This window comes from Sinocyclocheilus rhinocerous, unplaced genomic scaffold (assembly GCF_001515625.1).
Source record: "Sinocyclocheilus rhinocerous isolate Xijiao unplaced genomic scaffold, SAMN03320098_v1.1 scaffold6109, whole genome shotgun sequence".
Classification (NCBI taxonomy): Eukaryota; Metazoa; Chordata; class Actinopteri; order Cypriniformes; family Cyprinidae; genus Sinocyclocheilus; species Sinocyclocheilus rhinocerous.
The window spans coordinates 156,578-172,607 of NW_015652272.1; the positions used below are offsets into that span (position 1 = coordinate 156,578).

At 36.2% G+C, this 16,030-nt stretch overlaps 1 protein-coding gene across 1 annotated transcript in view; it reads right to left on the reverse strand.

Moving 5' to 3' along the window:
* The window catches only part of scn5lab (sodium channel, voltage gated, type V-like, alpha b), a 132,606-nt gene that overhangs the window by 105,313 nt on the left and 11,263 nt on the right, over positions 1-16,030 (reverse strand). Inside the window, 4 exon segments of the mRNA XM_016520084.1 lie at positions 2,201-2,449; positions 5,069-5,160; positions 10,467-10,595; positions 15,474-15,563. Of these exon segments, the coding sequence (XP_016375570.1) occupies positions 2,201-2,449; positions 5,069-5,160; positions 10,467-10,595; positions 15,474-15,563 (560 nt within the window).

Sequence of the window (16,030 nt, forward strand, 5' to 3'; positions counted from 1 at the left end):
TGTGTGCGAGTGTGTGTGTGTGGAAAATATTATTTATTCAGCTTTCAGATGATGTATAAATCTCAATTTTGAAAAATTTACACTTAAAACTGGTCTTGTGCTCCAGGGTCACATTTAAAAACATATCAGCCACTTAAACAGCTTCATTTTGACATTTTAAAAGTGTAACTTAACTAGTTGAACTAGTAGCTTGAGTTTGAAAGCAGCGTCTCAACCCTGCAATCAACACGTCTGGATGTTCAGAAACTGAAGCCGCTCTGCATAAGCTATAGCCTGCGGTTTCGTCTCAGGAGTGAACTCGTCTGTTTTTCCTCCAGCTGAAGAGAGCAGCTGAGAGATTACGCGGCTCGGGATCCGTCGGAGGGTTTTATCTGCTCTCGTTTTCGCTCGAGTGCCGCTGGGCGACGGAGGCCGGAGGAGAAAAGTCATTTGGCACGAGGCCCGATCCTGTCATCCAGCTGTCAGCATTCTGTGTTTCAGCATAACCTTAAATGCTCCTCCTGTGCGGAGCGGGAAAGGTTATGGGCCTCAATATATCGGCTTTGATCGATTCTACGGCTGATAGGCCACCAGTGTCCATCAGATCTTCACTAATAAAGGTTTAAATTCAGTGGTTCTCTATGTTTTGGAGCATGCAAACCATGACAAAGCACTTGAGGAGAAAGCGTCTTGTCTATTTCTGTCTATGTCCTACATCTGCGTTCTGCGGGTCAACTTAACGAGTGCCAGCGCTGTCCTAATTGCTATTCTAATGAAATGAGACCAACCAAAAAAAGACTAAATCTCATCTTAGACGTCGCTCTTCTGACGGTATTGTCATTCAGCTGATGAATTATGATCAACATGCTTCATATCACAGTCTGCATGTGTAAAAGTGACTGCAGGGTTCATTCAGGTGATTCACACAACAGGTGATTAAATTATATAATATTTAATTATATAACCAGTTGCATAAACATAGCCGTCATGTTAAGACTGTGTGTTAATAACTAGTATGGCCGATTAGCAGTTAGCCAAATGTCTTAGTCATCAGTCTTTTAAATTAAATTAAATTAAATTAAATTAAATTAAATTATATTAAATTAAATTAAATTAAAAATAAATTAAATGTAAACATTTCTAAAAAGGTTTTTATTACTTAAAAAAGCTGAAATTAAATTACATATAAATATTAGATGAAAAACTTCAATTAAAAAAACTTGTACAAGAATTAGAAAATATGTCTAAAATAATTTTGTTCAAGCTGAAGTACTAAAATTACTAAAAAAATATATTAATAAAAAATTAAAATTAATAAAAGTGACAAAAGCACAAAAGAAAATTACTGAAACTTAAACTAAAATTAAAATGAAATGTAAAAAAGCATAAATGAATTAATTAGAGATGTTGCTTTGACAACTAATTGAAATAAATATGTCTAAGTTTAAGTACTAAAATCACTAAAAATACAACCAAACTAAATATACATTAAAGCTAAATAGATATAATAAATAATAAATATACATGACAAAAACATATAACAACATTTCTAGAACAAAAAAAAAATCACTTGAAAATTACTGAAATAAATACATTTGAAGTATCACAATGACTAAAACTAAACTGAAAGAAATATAAACTAAAACTATTTGAAAACTGGAAATATAAAAAAATGAAAGCTACTTCAAAATATTAATAAATACTGTAATAGTATATAAACACTCCTAAAATAACACTGGGTTATTTTATCCAGAGAAAAGACAAATTACAAATGATATGTCTTTAATATCTCCTAGAAAGTAATGAATTATTTGCTAAAGTATCCCACTTCTTCTATGTTTCTCCCGAGTCTCAATGTCTCAAAGTGTGCTCAGATTTGCCAAGACATCGCAGAGATTTAATAATGACCTCAAACATTTCTCATCTATTGATCTGAGCTCCTGTTACTGCATAACAACTATTTATGTCTGTTTTTATTTCTCAGTTTCCTCTCATCTCGACTGAAGAATATCAGAGAGACTTGAAGGTGAACTCGGACCAGTAAGAAACCACCTAAAACCTGCTAAAACCCACTCACATCACCTTTGAATCAGTGGTGAGTTCTGCATGGCCACACGCCACCCACATTATCTTCTTGTAATGTATGAAATGGAAACTAGCTATTGTTGAGATGTGTGTGAGCATTCAGACTTTATACCAGCTGCGTCTGAGCTTCACTGACCTTCATTAGTGATGAAGTTCTCCAGCGAGGACCAGGTTCTGTTATTGCAGAAGAAAGTGCTGTTGTTGTATGAAGGTAAGGTGGTGTTGAGACAGTGCGCGGTGCTGCGGACGCATTTCTGCCGCAGGTTCCCCATGAAGAGCTGCAGGCCGATGAGAGCGAAGACGCTGAGACAGAAGACCGTCAGGATCATCACGTCTGCCAGCTTCTTCACAGACTGGATCAGCGCGCCCACGATGGTCTTCAGGCCTGAGAGCAGCAGCGGCACAAGAAGATAATAATGCTGAACTAAAAATGTGATATGCTAATTTTGGGGTAGTTAAAAAAAATCAAACTATTAATTTTTGAAAAAAAAAATTTTTCAGATCACATCAGGGTTGTGCATCATTCAGAATTGGATTGAGAAAGCCTGTTAAATTCAGATTCAATTTTTCAATTTTGAGAATAGAGAATATATTAAATAAATAAATAAATAAATTTTCCTACAGTTTAAGATATTAGACATATTTGGTTGCATCATGCATAAATATAAAAAAATACATATATAAGAATTTAATTTTTACATTTATTTGACTTTTATTTATAATATAAATTTAAATGATCATTTTTAACATTGAGTTGAAAAAGTGTGGGTGACATGAAAAAGGTATAATTTTTAGTCATTCAAAAATAAAAAAATAAAATGAAAAATTATAATAATTTTTTTTATTATTATTTTTAATAACTACACATTTTTATATATTTTCCATGTCACTCCAACTTTTTCAATATGATACATATTTTATTTAAGCAGAAAGAGTGGGAAGAAATGTAATAACATAAAAATAAACACAAATTTGAATGCATTAAAAAACAAGATTATTAAATAAAATAATACAAAACATACAATATAAAAATAATATAATATATAAAAAATTTTGTTGTTAATATCTCATTTTACTACTTTTTCGAACCTACAAATTGAAGTAAACAATAATGTAATTATTACATTTTGTCACAAAACAATTTTTGCTTTGTGACTGTTGATTTTTTTTTGCATTGAAATTTAGTATGTCTTCCAAATCAAATTCCAATTCTACTTCCTGTTTGCCAATTCAAATCAAATGAACACTCGTGAATTTAAAAAGATTCTCAAATTCTGAATGTTGCCAAACCCTGGATCACATCTTAAAATCTGACATTAAAGCATCTGTCGGACCACAAACACAGCACACGACATCAGCTCTGTCTTTACAAGCATTTGTGGCTGCGGGACGCACACAATAAATGTGACAGTTCACAGCAGACGCTTCCGTGGAATGAGAACATGCACTTTTCTTTGGGAATACACATGCATATAATATATGTGTTAGAGTGTGTGTGTTTTTCAGGTTTCACGTGTGTATATATATTTTCTCATTCCATAAGAAGCATCTGCTCGTTGGCTCAGCATGCAAACTGGTGTTCCTCTACAGCTACCCATGCCTTCAACACGTCAATGAGACTTTTGGAGTGAGTTAACTGAACCCCGAGCTCACAGCTGAAGGTGAACCTTCCACCCCGATGGCATTTCACTTGTGTGTGATTGACCTGCAATACAACATGTTGCACCTGGAGGTCCTTAGTTAATTAAGTATGTTAACAGCTGTAATCGAGTGCAAGAGTGCCCATCTAGTTTTTCAGCAGCAGTATTTTTTCCATTCATTTTTCCCATAGGGGTCTTGTTTTAAAGAGTTATGAGCCATGAACCAAACCAAGCAGCTACACGGTGAATCAGAAAACTGCAAACTTTTATTTGAAGCAAAAAAAAAATGTTGTGACTGTGAACTTAACGGCTTTATTGACAGAACTACAATCCCATGACGCATTTCGAAAGACATAATCAAAATACAAATGATGAATATAAAACTATTTATTTAAAGACGTTCATTACATTAATAAAAACAATAATTAATATGCTAATTATATAGAGAGAAAGAGAGAGAGGGCGGAGCTCTTTTGGTGCAACTGTGTGATTGGTTGAATTTTCTGTACGGCATCATGGGTAATGTAGTTTCTCAGTTGTTATTACTTTAAAAATCAGTTGAAATAACGCGAACGGATGGCTTCGTAGCCGTCGTAGATCACAGTAGGTCTGTCTTTAGCGTTTTATGAGTTATCGTTAAAAATCCATTTCCCTAAGGAGAAAATGAATGGAAATTTACTTCGGGAACCAGACTGTTGCACTCAGTGGCAGTTACTCGAACCATTGAGATGAATATCATTTAAACCTGCTGAAAAACAAGCCAGAACGGTTTCCACAGCACAGGTTTTAGAGCGGTTTTGGCCACACAGACCGGCTACCCAGCTAACAGGGAACGTCCTCAGAACGTTCTGGCAAAGTTTTCTCAAAGTGACGAACAAACGTTCCACCGGTAATTTTATCTGGATTTAAACAATGTTCTCAAAACATGAGAACAAAAACATTATTCATACATCGTTCATGGAACCTTCCTGAAACGCTTTAGCTGGACGTTTTTTTAAATGTAACAACTTCTAGAATGTTCCGAGAACATTCAAATGTAACATTCCTATGACGTTCGCAAATGGAATGTTTCTGTAACGTTCACATAACCAAGAAAACTGAACGCTTAGAAATTATGTTTTCAAAACGTGATGTTCTTAGAACATCGTTTTTGTTAGCTGGGCAAACAGGCTGTTTTTTTCTCAGCAGGGAAGCTCTTTGACTTTGATTTGCTGTCTAATCGTCATGTTGCCCAACTCAAAAGTCTCATTTCCTACATTCTGCATTTCCATGTTTCCAAGAGTGTATTGGAAGTGCCGGAAATGTGTTTGGGTCATTTGGTCATCCACTAGCACCGCAGGCCTCGGCGTTTGGCGGCCTCTCACCTGGGATGACTGAGATAGTTTTCAGTGCTCGCAGAACCCTGAATGTCCGTAACGCTGAGACATTGCCCAGGTCCACAAACTCAGTAACATATCTGCAATAAGCGAGAATTGGAGCACAGACAATGACAACAACCCCAACAACAGGCAAACAACACAGTGGGGAATGAAGCAGGATGTCGGGAAGTTGCTGGGAAACAGATGAACTGGAAAACACAGCACGGGAAGAATCGGATGCGGGTCAAATCCTGAGCTGTTGGACTGGACAGTGAGCAACACTTGTGCACGGCTTCAGGAACCGCTTACCTGGGATTACGGAAATAGTTTTCAAAGCGCGGAGGACCCTGAACGTTCGGAGAGCTTGCAGATTGCCTACTTTTATAAATTCAGTTAGAAACCTGCAGAATCAGATTACAGTTATGTGCATAAAAACAACTGAAAGACAAAAAAGGGAGAAAATTAAAACGTCAAACAACCCAAATGATGTACTTTTTGCTCCTTTAAAGGAATAGTTCACCAAAAAATTTTTATAAAAATTTTTACAAATCAAAAAATATATTTTTTAAATCTGAATGGCTTTAGTTCTTCCGTGGCACATAAAAGAGGATTTTTCGCAGATGGTCACAGGGACTATTTTCCATACAATGAAAGTGAATGGGGAAGAATGCTGTACAAGTATCCGTACAAGTATTTTGCAAAATAACAACTTTGCAAAAAAACTCAAACTTATTTGTCAACCAAACACATTTATATTATTTGTTACAAAATTTAAGTATTCATATTTTAAGTCATCCTGAGATTTTAAGTTAATATTTTTAATAATTTAACAACACATTTGCACATTTGGTTCTCAGTTAATGGTCACATGGCATGCATAAAATATTAAAATAAAAATAAATAACAAATATTTAAATAAAATGTTAAAATAATAATAAAAATAAAATAGTTTATCTTTTGTAGTAAGTGTTTTATTTTGATTGCTTTTACAATTGAATTGAATTGAATTGAATTGAATTGAATTGAATTTTTCTGGAGGGGGGATTAAATTTAAAGGTTTTTTGTCTGGTGATGGGAACTAAAATACATGTTTATAGTGTTAATAATTTTGTAAACGTTTCTTTTTACTTTATTTATGAATGTAATAATGTAACACACTGATGCAACTTATTTGTGTGTGTGTGTGTGTGTGTGTGTGAGAGAGTGTGTGTGTGTGTGTGTGTGTGTGAGAGAGTGTGTGTGTGTGTGTGTGTGTGTGAGAGAGTGTGTGTGTGTGTGTGTGTGTGTGAGAGAGTGTGTGTGTGTGTGTGTGTGTGTGAGAGAGTGTGTGTGTGTGTGTGTGTGTGTGAGAGAGTGTGTGTGTGTGTGTGTGTGTGTGAGAGAGTGTGTGTGTGTGTGTGTGTGTGTGAGAGAGTGTGTGTGTGTGTGTGTGTGTGTGAGAGAGTGTGTGTGTGTGTGTGTGTGTGTGAGAGAGTGTGTGTGTGTGTGTGTGTGTGTGAGAGAGTGTGTGTGTGTGTGTGTGTGTGTGAGAGAGTGTGTGTGTGTGTGTGTGTGTGTGAGAGAGTGTGTGTGTGTGTGTGTGTGTGTGAGAGAGTGTGTGTGTGTGTGTGTGTGTGTGAGAGAGTGTGTGTGTGTGTGTGTGTGTGTGAGAGAGTGTGTGTGTGTGTGTGTGTGTGTGAGAGAGTGTGTGTGTGTGTGTGTGTGTGTGAGAGAGTGTGTGTGTGTGTGTGTGTGTGTGAGAGAGTGTGTGTGTGTGTGTGTGTGTGTGAGAGAGTGTGTGTGTGTGTGTGTGTGTGTGAGTGTGTGTGTGTGTGTGTGTGTGTGTTTTTTTATCAGAAAATACAGTAATTGCTAGCTTTTCATCAACTTACAAACCCCTTACAAATCCCTGTTTGGGAAACAACAGTCATTACAGTCATTTAAGGCCCTTTATTTTGTGTTCCACAGAAGAAAGTTAATCACATGGGTCTAAAACAATATTTAGAGTGTGTAAATGATGACAGAATTTTGTATTTTTGCGTGAACTATCCCTTTAAGTTGGACTGGTTTAGAGAGATGGGATGAAGTCGTCTGGATTTTGCAGCTTTGTTTCCATATCAGATTTCATCCTCTCTGGTTATTATCCTGATTGAATTAAATCACACAGGACGGGTAACTGAGTCGCTGCTAATATGGTGACGAGGCCTAGACGGCGCAAAGATATGATTGCGTTACGACGCTGTTCTGTTTCTATAGAAACCTGGTATTCAGTGCTGAGCGTTTATGATTTATCAGCGTTTCGCCGTCATCCGTCTGGCTTTAATGAAGTCAGGAGTGGCTTCTCGCGTTCCTGTTAACATCCCAATACACCCGTGACATACTGACAGCGGCTGCATCTGACGTCTCTGAGACATCCGGTTCAAGGACAAGCGGCCTGTTAAAGCTCGAGAAATAAAGCCATAAAGGCCAACGAGAAATAAGCACTTCATCACGGCACGGCTCACTAAGATTCATCTGAAACCGCTGGGATTTAGACAGAAATTCAGGTGTTTAAAGAGACAGTTCACCCAAAAATTACAATTCTGTCATCATTTACTCACCCTCAAGCTTTTACAAACCTGTCTGAGTTTTTTTTTCTTGTGTGGAACAGAAAAGAAGACATTTTGAAGAATGTTGGAAACCAAACAGTTGACGGTAGCCATTGACTTCCATAGGAGGGGAAAAAAATACTATGGAAGTCAATGGCTACCAGTCTCCAAAATATATTTTCTTGTGTTCAACTGAAGAAAAAAACTCATATAGGTTTGTAAAAACTTGAGGGTGAGTAATTGACATCATTTATATTTTTGGGTGAACTGTCCCTTTAAATGCTGTCGTAAGATGCATAAACATCTTTTTGTTGAGCTGATGGCGAATCCTTTAAGATTTAAGTGGAAGAAACCGTGATTATGGTTTACAGTGACAACATCATGAGCTGAACAACATGAATATGAAAGAAGTAAACTTTAAGTATCATGAGAAAGTTTTTTGATGTTTTCTAACAAAAGAGTTGATTGTGATATGAAAGTTCGCTGGAGGGAATCACTAACAATGAATCATGCTGTTTATCTGACTCATGATTCACTGAACGAACTGTGCTAATCAGGTCTGTGGGTGGTTGGTAAATAATGTAAATACTGTAAGCACAAAAGTCAAAAAGTGTTTAGTGAATTTGCTTGACTGTAAGAACTGAAAACTTCATCCCCAGTCCAGTTTTTTATGTTTTTTGTTTGTTTTTTTATTTGTTTGCATTTATTTGATCTGTTAAATCAGTAAAATATTATTAGAGTTTAAAAGAACTGTTCTATTGTAATTTAATTTAAATGTAATTTATTCCTGTGATGCAAAGCTGAGTTTTTTTACTGATTTTTTCAGGATTCTTTTTTTTTTTAAATGTTCTTCAAAATCTTCTTTCAAAAGCTCAGCATTTATGTGAAATAGAAATGTTTTGTAACATTATAAATGTCTTTATAGTCACTTTTTATTAATTGAATGCATCCTTGATGAATAAAAGTATTCATTTAAAAAAAACAAAAAACATTATTGACCCCAAACTTTTGAATGGTAGTGTAAATTATGACTGTTTTTGGTGGAAGAGACATTGACTAACATTATAAGAGGACAAATAAACAAAATATAAATATATTATATATAATAAATAATAAACATAATTAAAACCTACAAGTTCATATTCTTGTAGGTTTATTGTTGTGTTTTTTCAGTAATACATTTGAATGAAGATTAATTATAATTATAATTAAATTATGTTATTAATTATACATTTAATTATATTCTTTTTTATCTTTAATTCTTATATATATATATATATATATATATATATATATATATATATATATATATATATATATATATATATATATATATATATATATATATATATATATATATATATATATATATATGCACAAGTACTAAAGCCTTCTATAAGACAAAAAAATAATAATGGCACCATTTTAAAAAATCTTTTACCATTTCTGTCTACACACAGGAATCTTTAAAAGTTTATTCCCCAGGTTATTTCAGGTTTTACATTTTCTTTTTAAGTGAACAAGCCAATAACTGAGGTGAAAATTATATTATTGGATGTGAACGGCACTCAATGACACATTCATATGATGCTGTGACTCCAGGGAACGCACCCGCATCCACGCTCTCCTCTGTTGCCATGGCGACGCGTGTTTCGGGATCGGGGTCAAGGACGGGGCAAGCGCTCATAACAATTAATCACAAATATAGACCCACTGCCTTTTCCAGTTCTAGCATCAGCGGGTCAAGCAGCTGAGATTAGGTTATTACAGCTTATTGTTTCATTATCTCTGTAGCTCTGAGTCCTAAACCAATCACGAGGAGCTGTGATTACGACTGGGCGGCACCACCAAAGTCATCTATCACGGTAAAAGCAATACTATATGTGGTAACTGGAAAATATCATAATTGAATGATTTTTTTAAAATAGCTAATAATGGGGTAAGCACTATTTTTTGATAACATAGTGAATAAAATTAAATAATTTCTCTTTTAGTTTTTAGGAATTCCTCTTTTTGGTATTTAGAATTTCTAATAAATTTCACAAATAATGACAAAGAAACAGTGAAAGTGAAATTTAGAAATAGAAAGACTGAAATCGTATTATAAATTTTTTTATTTTTAGGGTCTCACCAGAGTAAATTCACACAATGAAAAAAATCAGATGTGGGATTTACTTTTAAACAATTTTCACTCAGAAATCACTAGTAAATTTCACAAATAATTACAAATTAATAGCAAGTGACAAATTTAAATGTTTTATTTTATTTTATTTTTATTTTATTAAATATTATTTTATTTAATATTATTTGAACCATACTCCAATAACCTTTGTTTTATTTAAAATTTAAAAAAATTTAATTAATTAATTTATTTTTACAGTATAATGATGTGGTAATATTTATTTTTAGATAATATAATGAATTAAGTAATTTATTTTTTTTCTCTCTTTTTTACATAAACTCTCTTTTGTTTTTAGGTTCTAATGCACAGTACATTTATACCCTGAATTTTACTGTAGGATTTTTAAAAAAAAATTCCACTCATAACAAGTTCTCTTTTGGTTTTTAAATAATTTATCTTTTCATTTTAGGGTCCGATCCAGAGTAAATTCACAAACAGAAAAAAACACTGTAGGATTTACTTATTTCACTCATAAATCGCTAGTAAATTTCACAAATGATTACAATTTTTAGTGTCTAAAATCCACAGTAAATTTTGTGTAGGATTTACTCTAGGATTTAAACCATTTCCACTCCGTAGTTGCTAGTGATTTCTCTTTTTGTTTTTAAAACATGAAGAGGTCAAAGGGGTCATAAACCATGAAATGATAACTTACGCCATAACAATCACGCTGAAGTCCAGGCAGTTCCAGGGGTCCCTCAGGAAGGTGAAGGGGTTGATGCAGAAGCCCCGCGCCAGGATCTTTATCAACGACTCAAACGTGTAAATGCCAGTGAACGTGTACCTGAGCGGAAGAGAAAACGGAGGGATGCACAGAGATTCAAACCATGAGGAATCAAAGAAATCCCCCCGGATGACAAACAGAGATCATGAACGGAGACGGGACACAAACATGAAGCACATTCACAGTCCAGCAGCCCCTGTGACATGAATGACAGGCGTGTTTGACATCAAGTCGCTCCTTAATGAACTGCTGGTCATCATCAACATTAAAATCCAGCGCGAGAGACCCTCGAGCAGAGCGGATGGTGACCGGGTGAGAGATGCAGCATTCTGGAGTGCAAAGCTGGTCTAAAAATAAAAGCTAATTCAAAATATTTATATATACTATAATAATATATAAATAATATATAAATAATACTTTTATATAGCAAAGGCATTCACAAATGTATAAGTGTAACCAAAGTGCTCAAAATTGTTCAAATACTTTCTGGGGTCGCTGTATGTGATGTAATGCTATAAATTTGATGTCTTATCTCAGGGTTTGCCTTCATAAGGTGCTGAGAGGTATGACTTCTCGCTCGTTTCAGAAACAGGTGTTGTCATTGCATGCTACGTGCTACAACACCTCTTGACATGAAGATATCAGACGCTGGTTTCACGGTGCAGAACGTCCAGAGGCCGGTGCAGCGTCTTCATTAAAGGTCTGCGTGCTTCTCTACGAGCACACACTGCGTGCTTCTCGTCTCCTACAGTCACTTACACTGTCACAGAGATTCAAACCATGAGGAATCAAAGAAATCCCCCCGGATGACAAACAGAGATCATGAACGGAGACGGGACACAAACATGAAGCACATTCACAGTCCAGCAGCCCCTGTGACATGAATGACAGGCGTGTTTGACATCAAGTCGCTCCTTAATGAACTGCTGGTCATCATCAACATTAAAATCCAGCGCGAGAGACCCTCGAGCAGAGCGGATGGTGACCGGGTGAGAGATGCAGCATTCTGGAGTGCAAAGCTGGTTTGTTTCTCTGTTCGTCTTTCTCTTCCTAGTTTGACTCAGCTCAGTGTATTTGCGAGTAGATCTGGTTTTGGTCTGTATCGTACCTCTCGTCACATCTGAGTCTCGTGCAATCAACGTGCATTCGTTAATGTGCCTTTTGTTTTAGATTGCATCACTTTCACAAACAGGCCCACACGGAATTCAAATCTGGGCCTGTTCATGAGATGCAAAATATTGCTACATACATACAGTGGCCCTAACATGTGTTTACATACTTTTTAGCCACACTTAAAAATATATGCATGGCATTGCATTATACAAGAAAATATAAAAACAAGTGATATTTAAATAGCATTTACATTCGCGCACATATGTCTGTGTTGTTATTGTTTAAAACTAATAATTTTTGTTAATTTGATATTAACTGAAATTAACTGAAATAATATATTTCATTATTTATAATTAAATATAATTAATTTATTTAAAAATGCTCTCTCTCTCTCATTCTCTCTCTCTATATATATATATAATTTAATTTTTTTAATTAAACTATTAAAAAACTATTAAACACTAATTAAATTATTTTTGTTAATTGAAATTAATATATAATAAATTATATAAATAAAATATACAATTATTTTATAATTCAATTATCAATTTATAATTTATATTTAAATTAAAATGTGTAATATTTATAATTAAATGAAATTATTTTGAAATATATGAATGAATGAAAATATTAAAAACGTAAACTGACTCAACTAAATCTGATATAAAAAAAAATAAGGTTAAAAAGAGACATTAAAAAGTTACAGAAAGTAATAAAAAATTTTGCATACTTAGAATCTTCAGAGATCTAAAACTAAACTATTAAACTGTTTTCTTTATTTAAATAAAGCTGACATAAATAAATCATAAATATCCGATGAGAAAAAAAACTTTAGAAATGTTGTCTTTGCATCTACCTGAAAAAAGTACTACAGCTACTAAAACTAAAATAAATTTAAGCAAAATAATATTTATAAAAAACAAAAGCTCATAAAATTGACAAAAGCACATAACAAAATTATTAAAACTGAAACTAAAATTAAAATGAAAACTAAAAATCTAAAAATAAAAGCTAATTCAAAATATTTATATATACTATAATAATATATAAATAATATATAAATAATACTTTTATATAGCAAAGGCATTCACAAATGTATAAGTGTAACCAAAGTGCTCAAAATTGTTCAAATACTTTCTGGGGTCGCTGTATGTGATGTAATGCTATAAATTTGATGTCTTATCTCAGGGTTTGCCTTCATAAGGTGCTGAGAGGTATGACTTCTCGCTCGTTTCAGAAACAGGTGTTGTCATTGCATGCTACGTGCTACAACACCTCTTGACATGAAGATATCAGACGCTGGTTTCACGGTGCAGAACGTCCAGAGGCCGGTGCAGCGTCTTCATTAAAGGTCTGCGTGCTTCTCTACGAGCACAAGCCTCGTCTCCTACAGTCACTTACACTGTAGGTCACATTCATCTCAATACGGCAAACTGTGTGAGCTGCGTGGGAAAACATGGGATAAATCCACTCTATCCGGTGGGATGTACGTACGCATGGGCTGACTTCTGCTGGCGTGCTGCGGCCCTTACTGAAGCTGGAGATGAAGGACAGACAAACCCAGAGACAGACAAGCAGATCAACTGACAGACGACCGGACGATGAGTAAACCGAGAGCTGCACATGAGCGCGGCAAACACACAAGCAGAGAGACACAGAGATACATGAGCTGAAGAAGAGCTGGCAAAACCACACAGAGAGAGAATGATACGCTTATTACAGGCAACCCATCAAACCATACAGAGAGACAGAGACAGAGAGAGAGAGAGAGAGAGAGAGAGAGAGAGAGAGAGAGAGAGAGAGAGAGAGAGAGAGAGAGAGAGAGAGAGAGAGAGAGAGAGAGAGAGAGAGAGAGAGAGAGAGAGAGAGAGAGAGAGAGAGAGAGAGAGAGAGAGAGAGAGAGAGAGAGAGAGAGAGAGAGAGAGAGAGAGAGAGAGAGAGAGAGAGAGAGAGAGAGAGAGAGAGAGAGAGAGAGAGAGAGAGAGAGAGAGAGAGAGAGAGAGAGAGAGAGAGAGAGAGAGAGAGAGAGAGAGAGAGAGAGAGAGAGAGAGAGAGAGAGAGAGAGAGAGAGAGAGAGAGAGAGAGAGAGAGAGAGAGAGAGAGAGAGAGAGAGAGAGAGAGAGAGAGAGAGAGAGAGAGAGAGAGAGAGAGAGAGAGAGAGAGAGAGAGAGAGAGAGAGAGAGAGAGAGAGAGAGAGAGAGAGAGAGAGAGAGAGAGAGAGAGAGAGAGAGAGAGAGAGAGAGAGAGAGAGAGAGAGAGAGAGAGAGAGAGAGAGAGAGAGAGAGAGAGAGAGAGAGAGAGAGAGAGAGAGAGAGAGAGAGAGAGAGAGAGAGAGAGAGAGAGAGAGAGAGAGAGAGAGAGAGAGAGAGAGAGAGAGAGAGAGAGAGAGAGAGAGAGAGAGAGAGAGAGAGAGAGAGAGAGAGAGAGAGAGAGAGAGAGAGAGAGAGAGAGAGAGAGAGAGAGAGAGAGAGAGAGAGAGAGAGAGAGAGAGAGAGAGAGAGAGAGAGAGAGAGAGAGAGAGAGAGAGAGAGAGAGAGAGAGAGAGAGAGAGAGAGAGAGAGAGAGAGAGAGAGAGAGAGAGAGAGAGAGAGAGAGAGAGAGAGAGAGAGAGAGAGAGAGAGAGAGAGAGAGAGAGAGAGAGAGAGAGAGAGAGAGAGAGAGAGAGAGAGAGAGAGAGAGAGAGAGAGAGAGAGAGAGAGAGAGAGAGAGAGAGAGAGAGAGAGAGAGAGAGAGAGAGAGAGAGAGAGAGAGAGAGAGAGAGAGAGAGAGAGAGAGAGAGAGAGAGAGAGAGAGAGAGAGAGAGAGAGAGAGAGAGAGAGAGAGAGAGAGAGAGAGAGAGAGAGAGAGAGAGAGAGAGAGAGAGAGAGAGAGAGAGAGAGAGAGAGAGAGAGAGAGAGAGAGAGAGAGAGAGAGAGAGAGAGAGAGAGAGAGAGAGAGAGAGAGAGAGAGAGAGAGAGAGAGAGAGAGAGAGAGAGAGAGAGAGAGAGAGAGAGAGAGAGAGAGAGAGAGAGAGAGAGAGAGAGAGAGAGAGAGAGAGAGAGAGAGAGAGAGAGAGAGAGAGAGAGAGAGAGAGAGAGAGAGAGAGAGAGAGAGAGAGAGAGAGAGAGAGAGAGAGAGAGAGAGAGAGAGAGAGAGAGAGAGAGAGAGAGAGAGAGAGAGAGAGAGAGAGAGAGAGAGAGAGAGAGAGAGAGAGAGAGAGAGAGAGAGAGAGAGAGAGAGAGAGAGAGAGAGAGAGAGAGAGAGAGAGAGAGAGAGAGAGAGAGAGAGAGAGAGAGAGAGAGAGAGAGAGAGAGAGAGAGAGAGAGAGAGAGAGAGAGAGAGAGAGAGAGAGAGAGAGAGAGAGAGAGAGAGAGAGAGAGAGAGAGAGAGAGAGAGATACAGACTGACAGACAGACAGATATAGATAGATAGATAGATAGATAGATAGATAGATTTAACCCATGTTCTTTGGCAAAAAAAACACTGTATTGTCCAAATTCATGTGAGGGTTAATTTCTTTTATAATTGCCTTTATATTCCTTTGACAACATTCCCTTTAATGAATCTTTCTGGTGCCAGTTAATGTCGCTTTAAGACATCCATACCAAGAGTTCATTCTGCATGGCAAAGGTGCAAAATCAGCACAGTCATGGTTCCGGTGCAGTCAGATCATTAACTTACTTGCTAATTGAGGTTGACAAGCCAACAAACACCTGGCAAAGCTTTACGTCGGAACAAATAGGGTACATTTCAGAGGTCAGAGGTCAGTACACTGAGAGAGAGCTGGGAGACAGGAAAAAGAAGAAGGACAGGAACGCTGCAGAAGAAGATGAGAGCGATACTCACTCGACGTATTTGGCCCACTGCGCAGGTTCAGACATGGCCATGAAGCAGCAGTTGGTCAAAATAGTGCACATAATGAAAAGACTGAATAAAGTGCAACCGGTTAAGGACAACAGTAAAAAATAAGAACATTATCCTTTTTTTTCCATAGAAAAACAATGAAAACTCTTTAATATAAAAAAATGTCCTATACCATAATGGGATCAAATAGAGAGCAAATGAAGATTTTTGCTTCTCAGATGTTTCTCCTGAATAAGTGACTTCTGTAATAATTAATAATGGCTCAAACTGTGCTCAGATTTGTCAAGATACCAAAATTTGCAAGTCATAGATCTCATTATGGATAATAATCAGAGCTGATCCACATTCATTTTATAGCTCTATTTTCTTACTGTACTACTAATGATTAATTTGTGTGTTTTTATTGCCAACAATATTTCATTTTTGAAAGAAACAATCTTCAGTGTTATATATGTATTCTAGTTTTTTTTATATATATTTATAATATTTACAATATTTGTATTAATATTAAAGAATATTTATTTGAGATATGTACAATA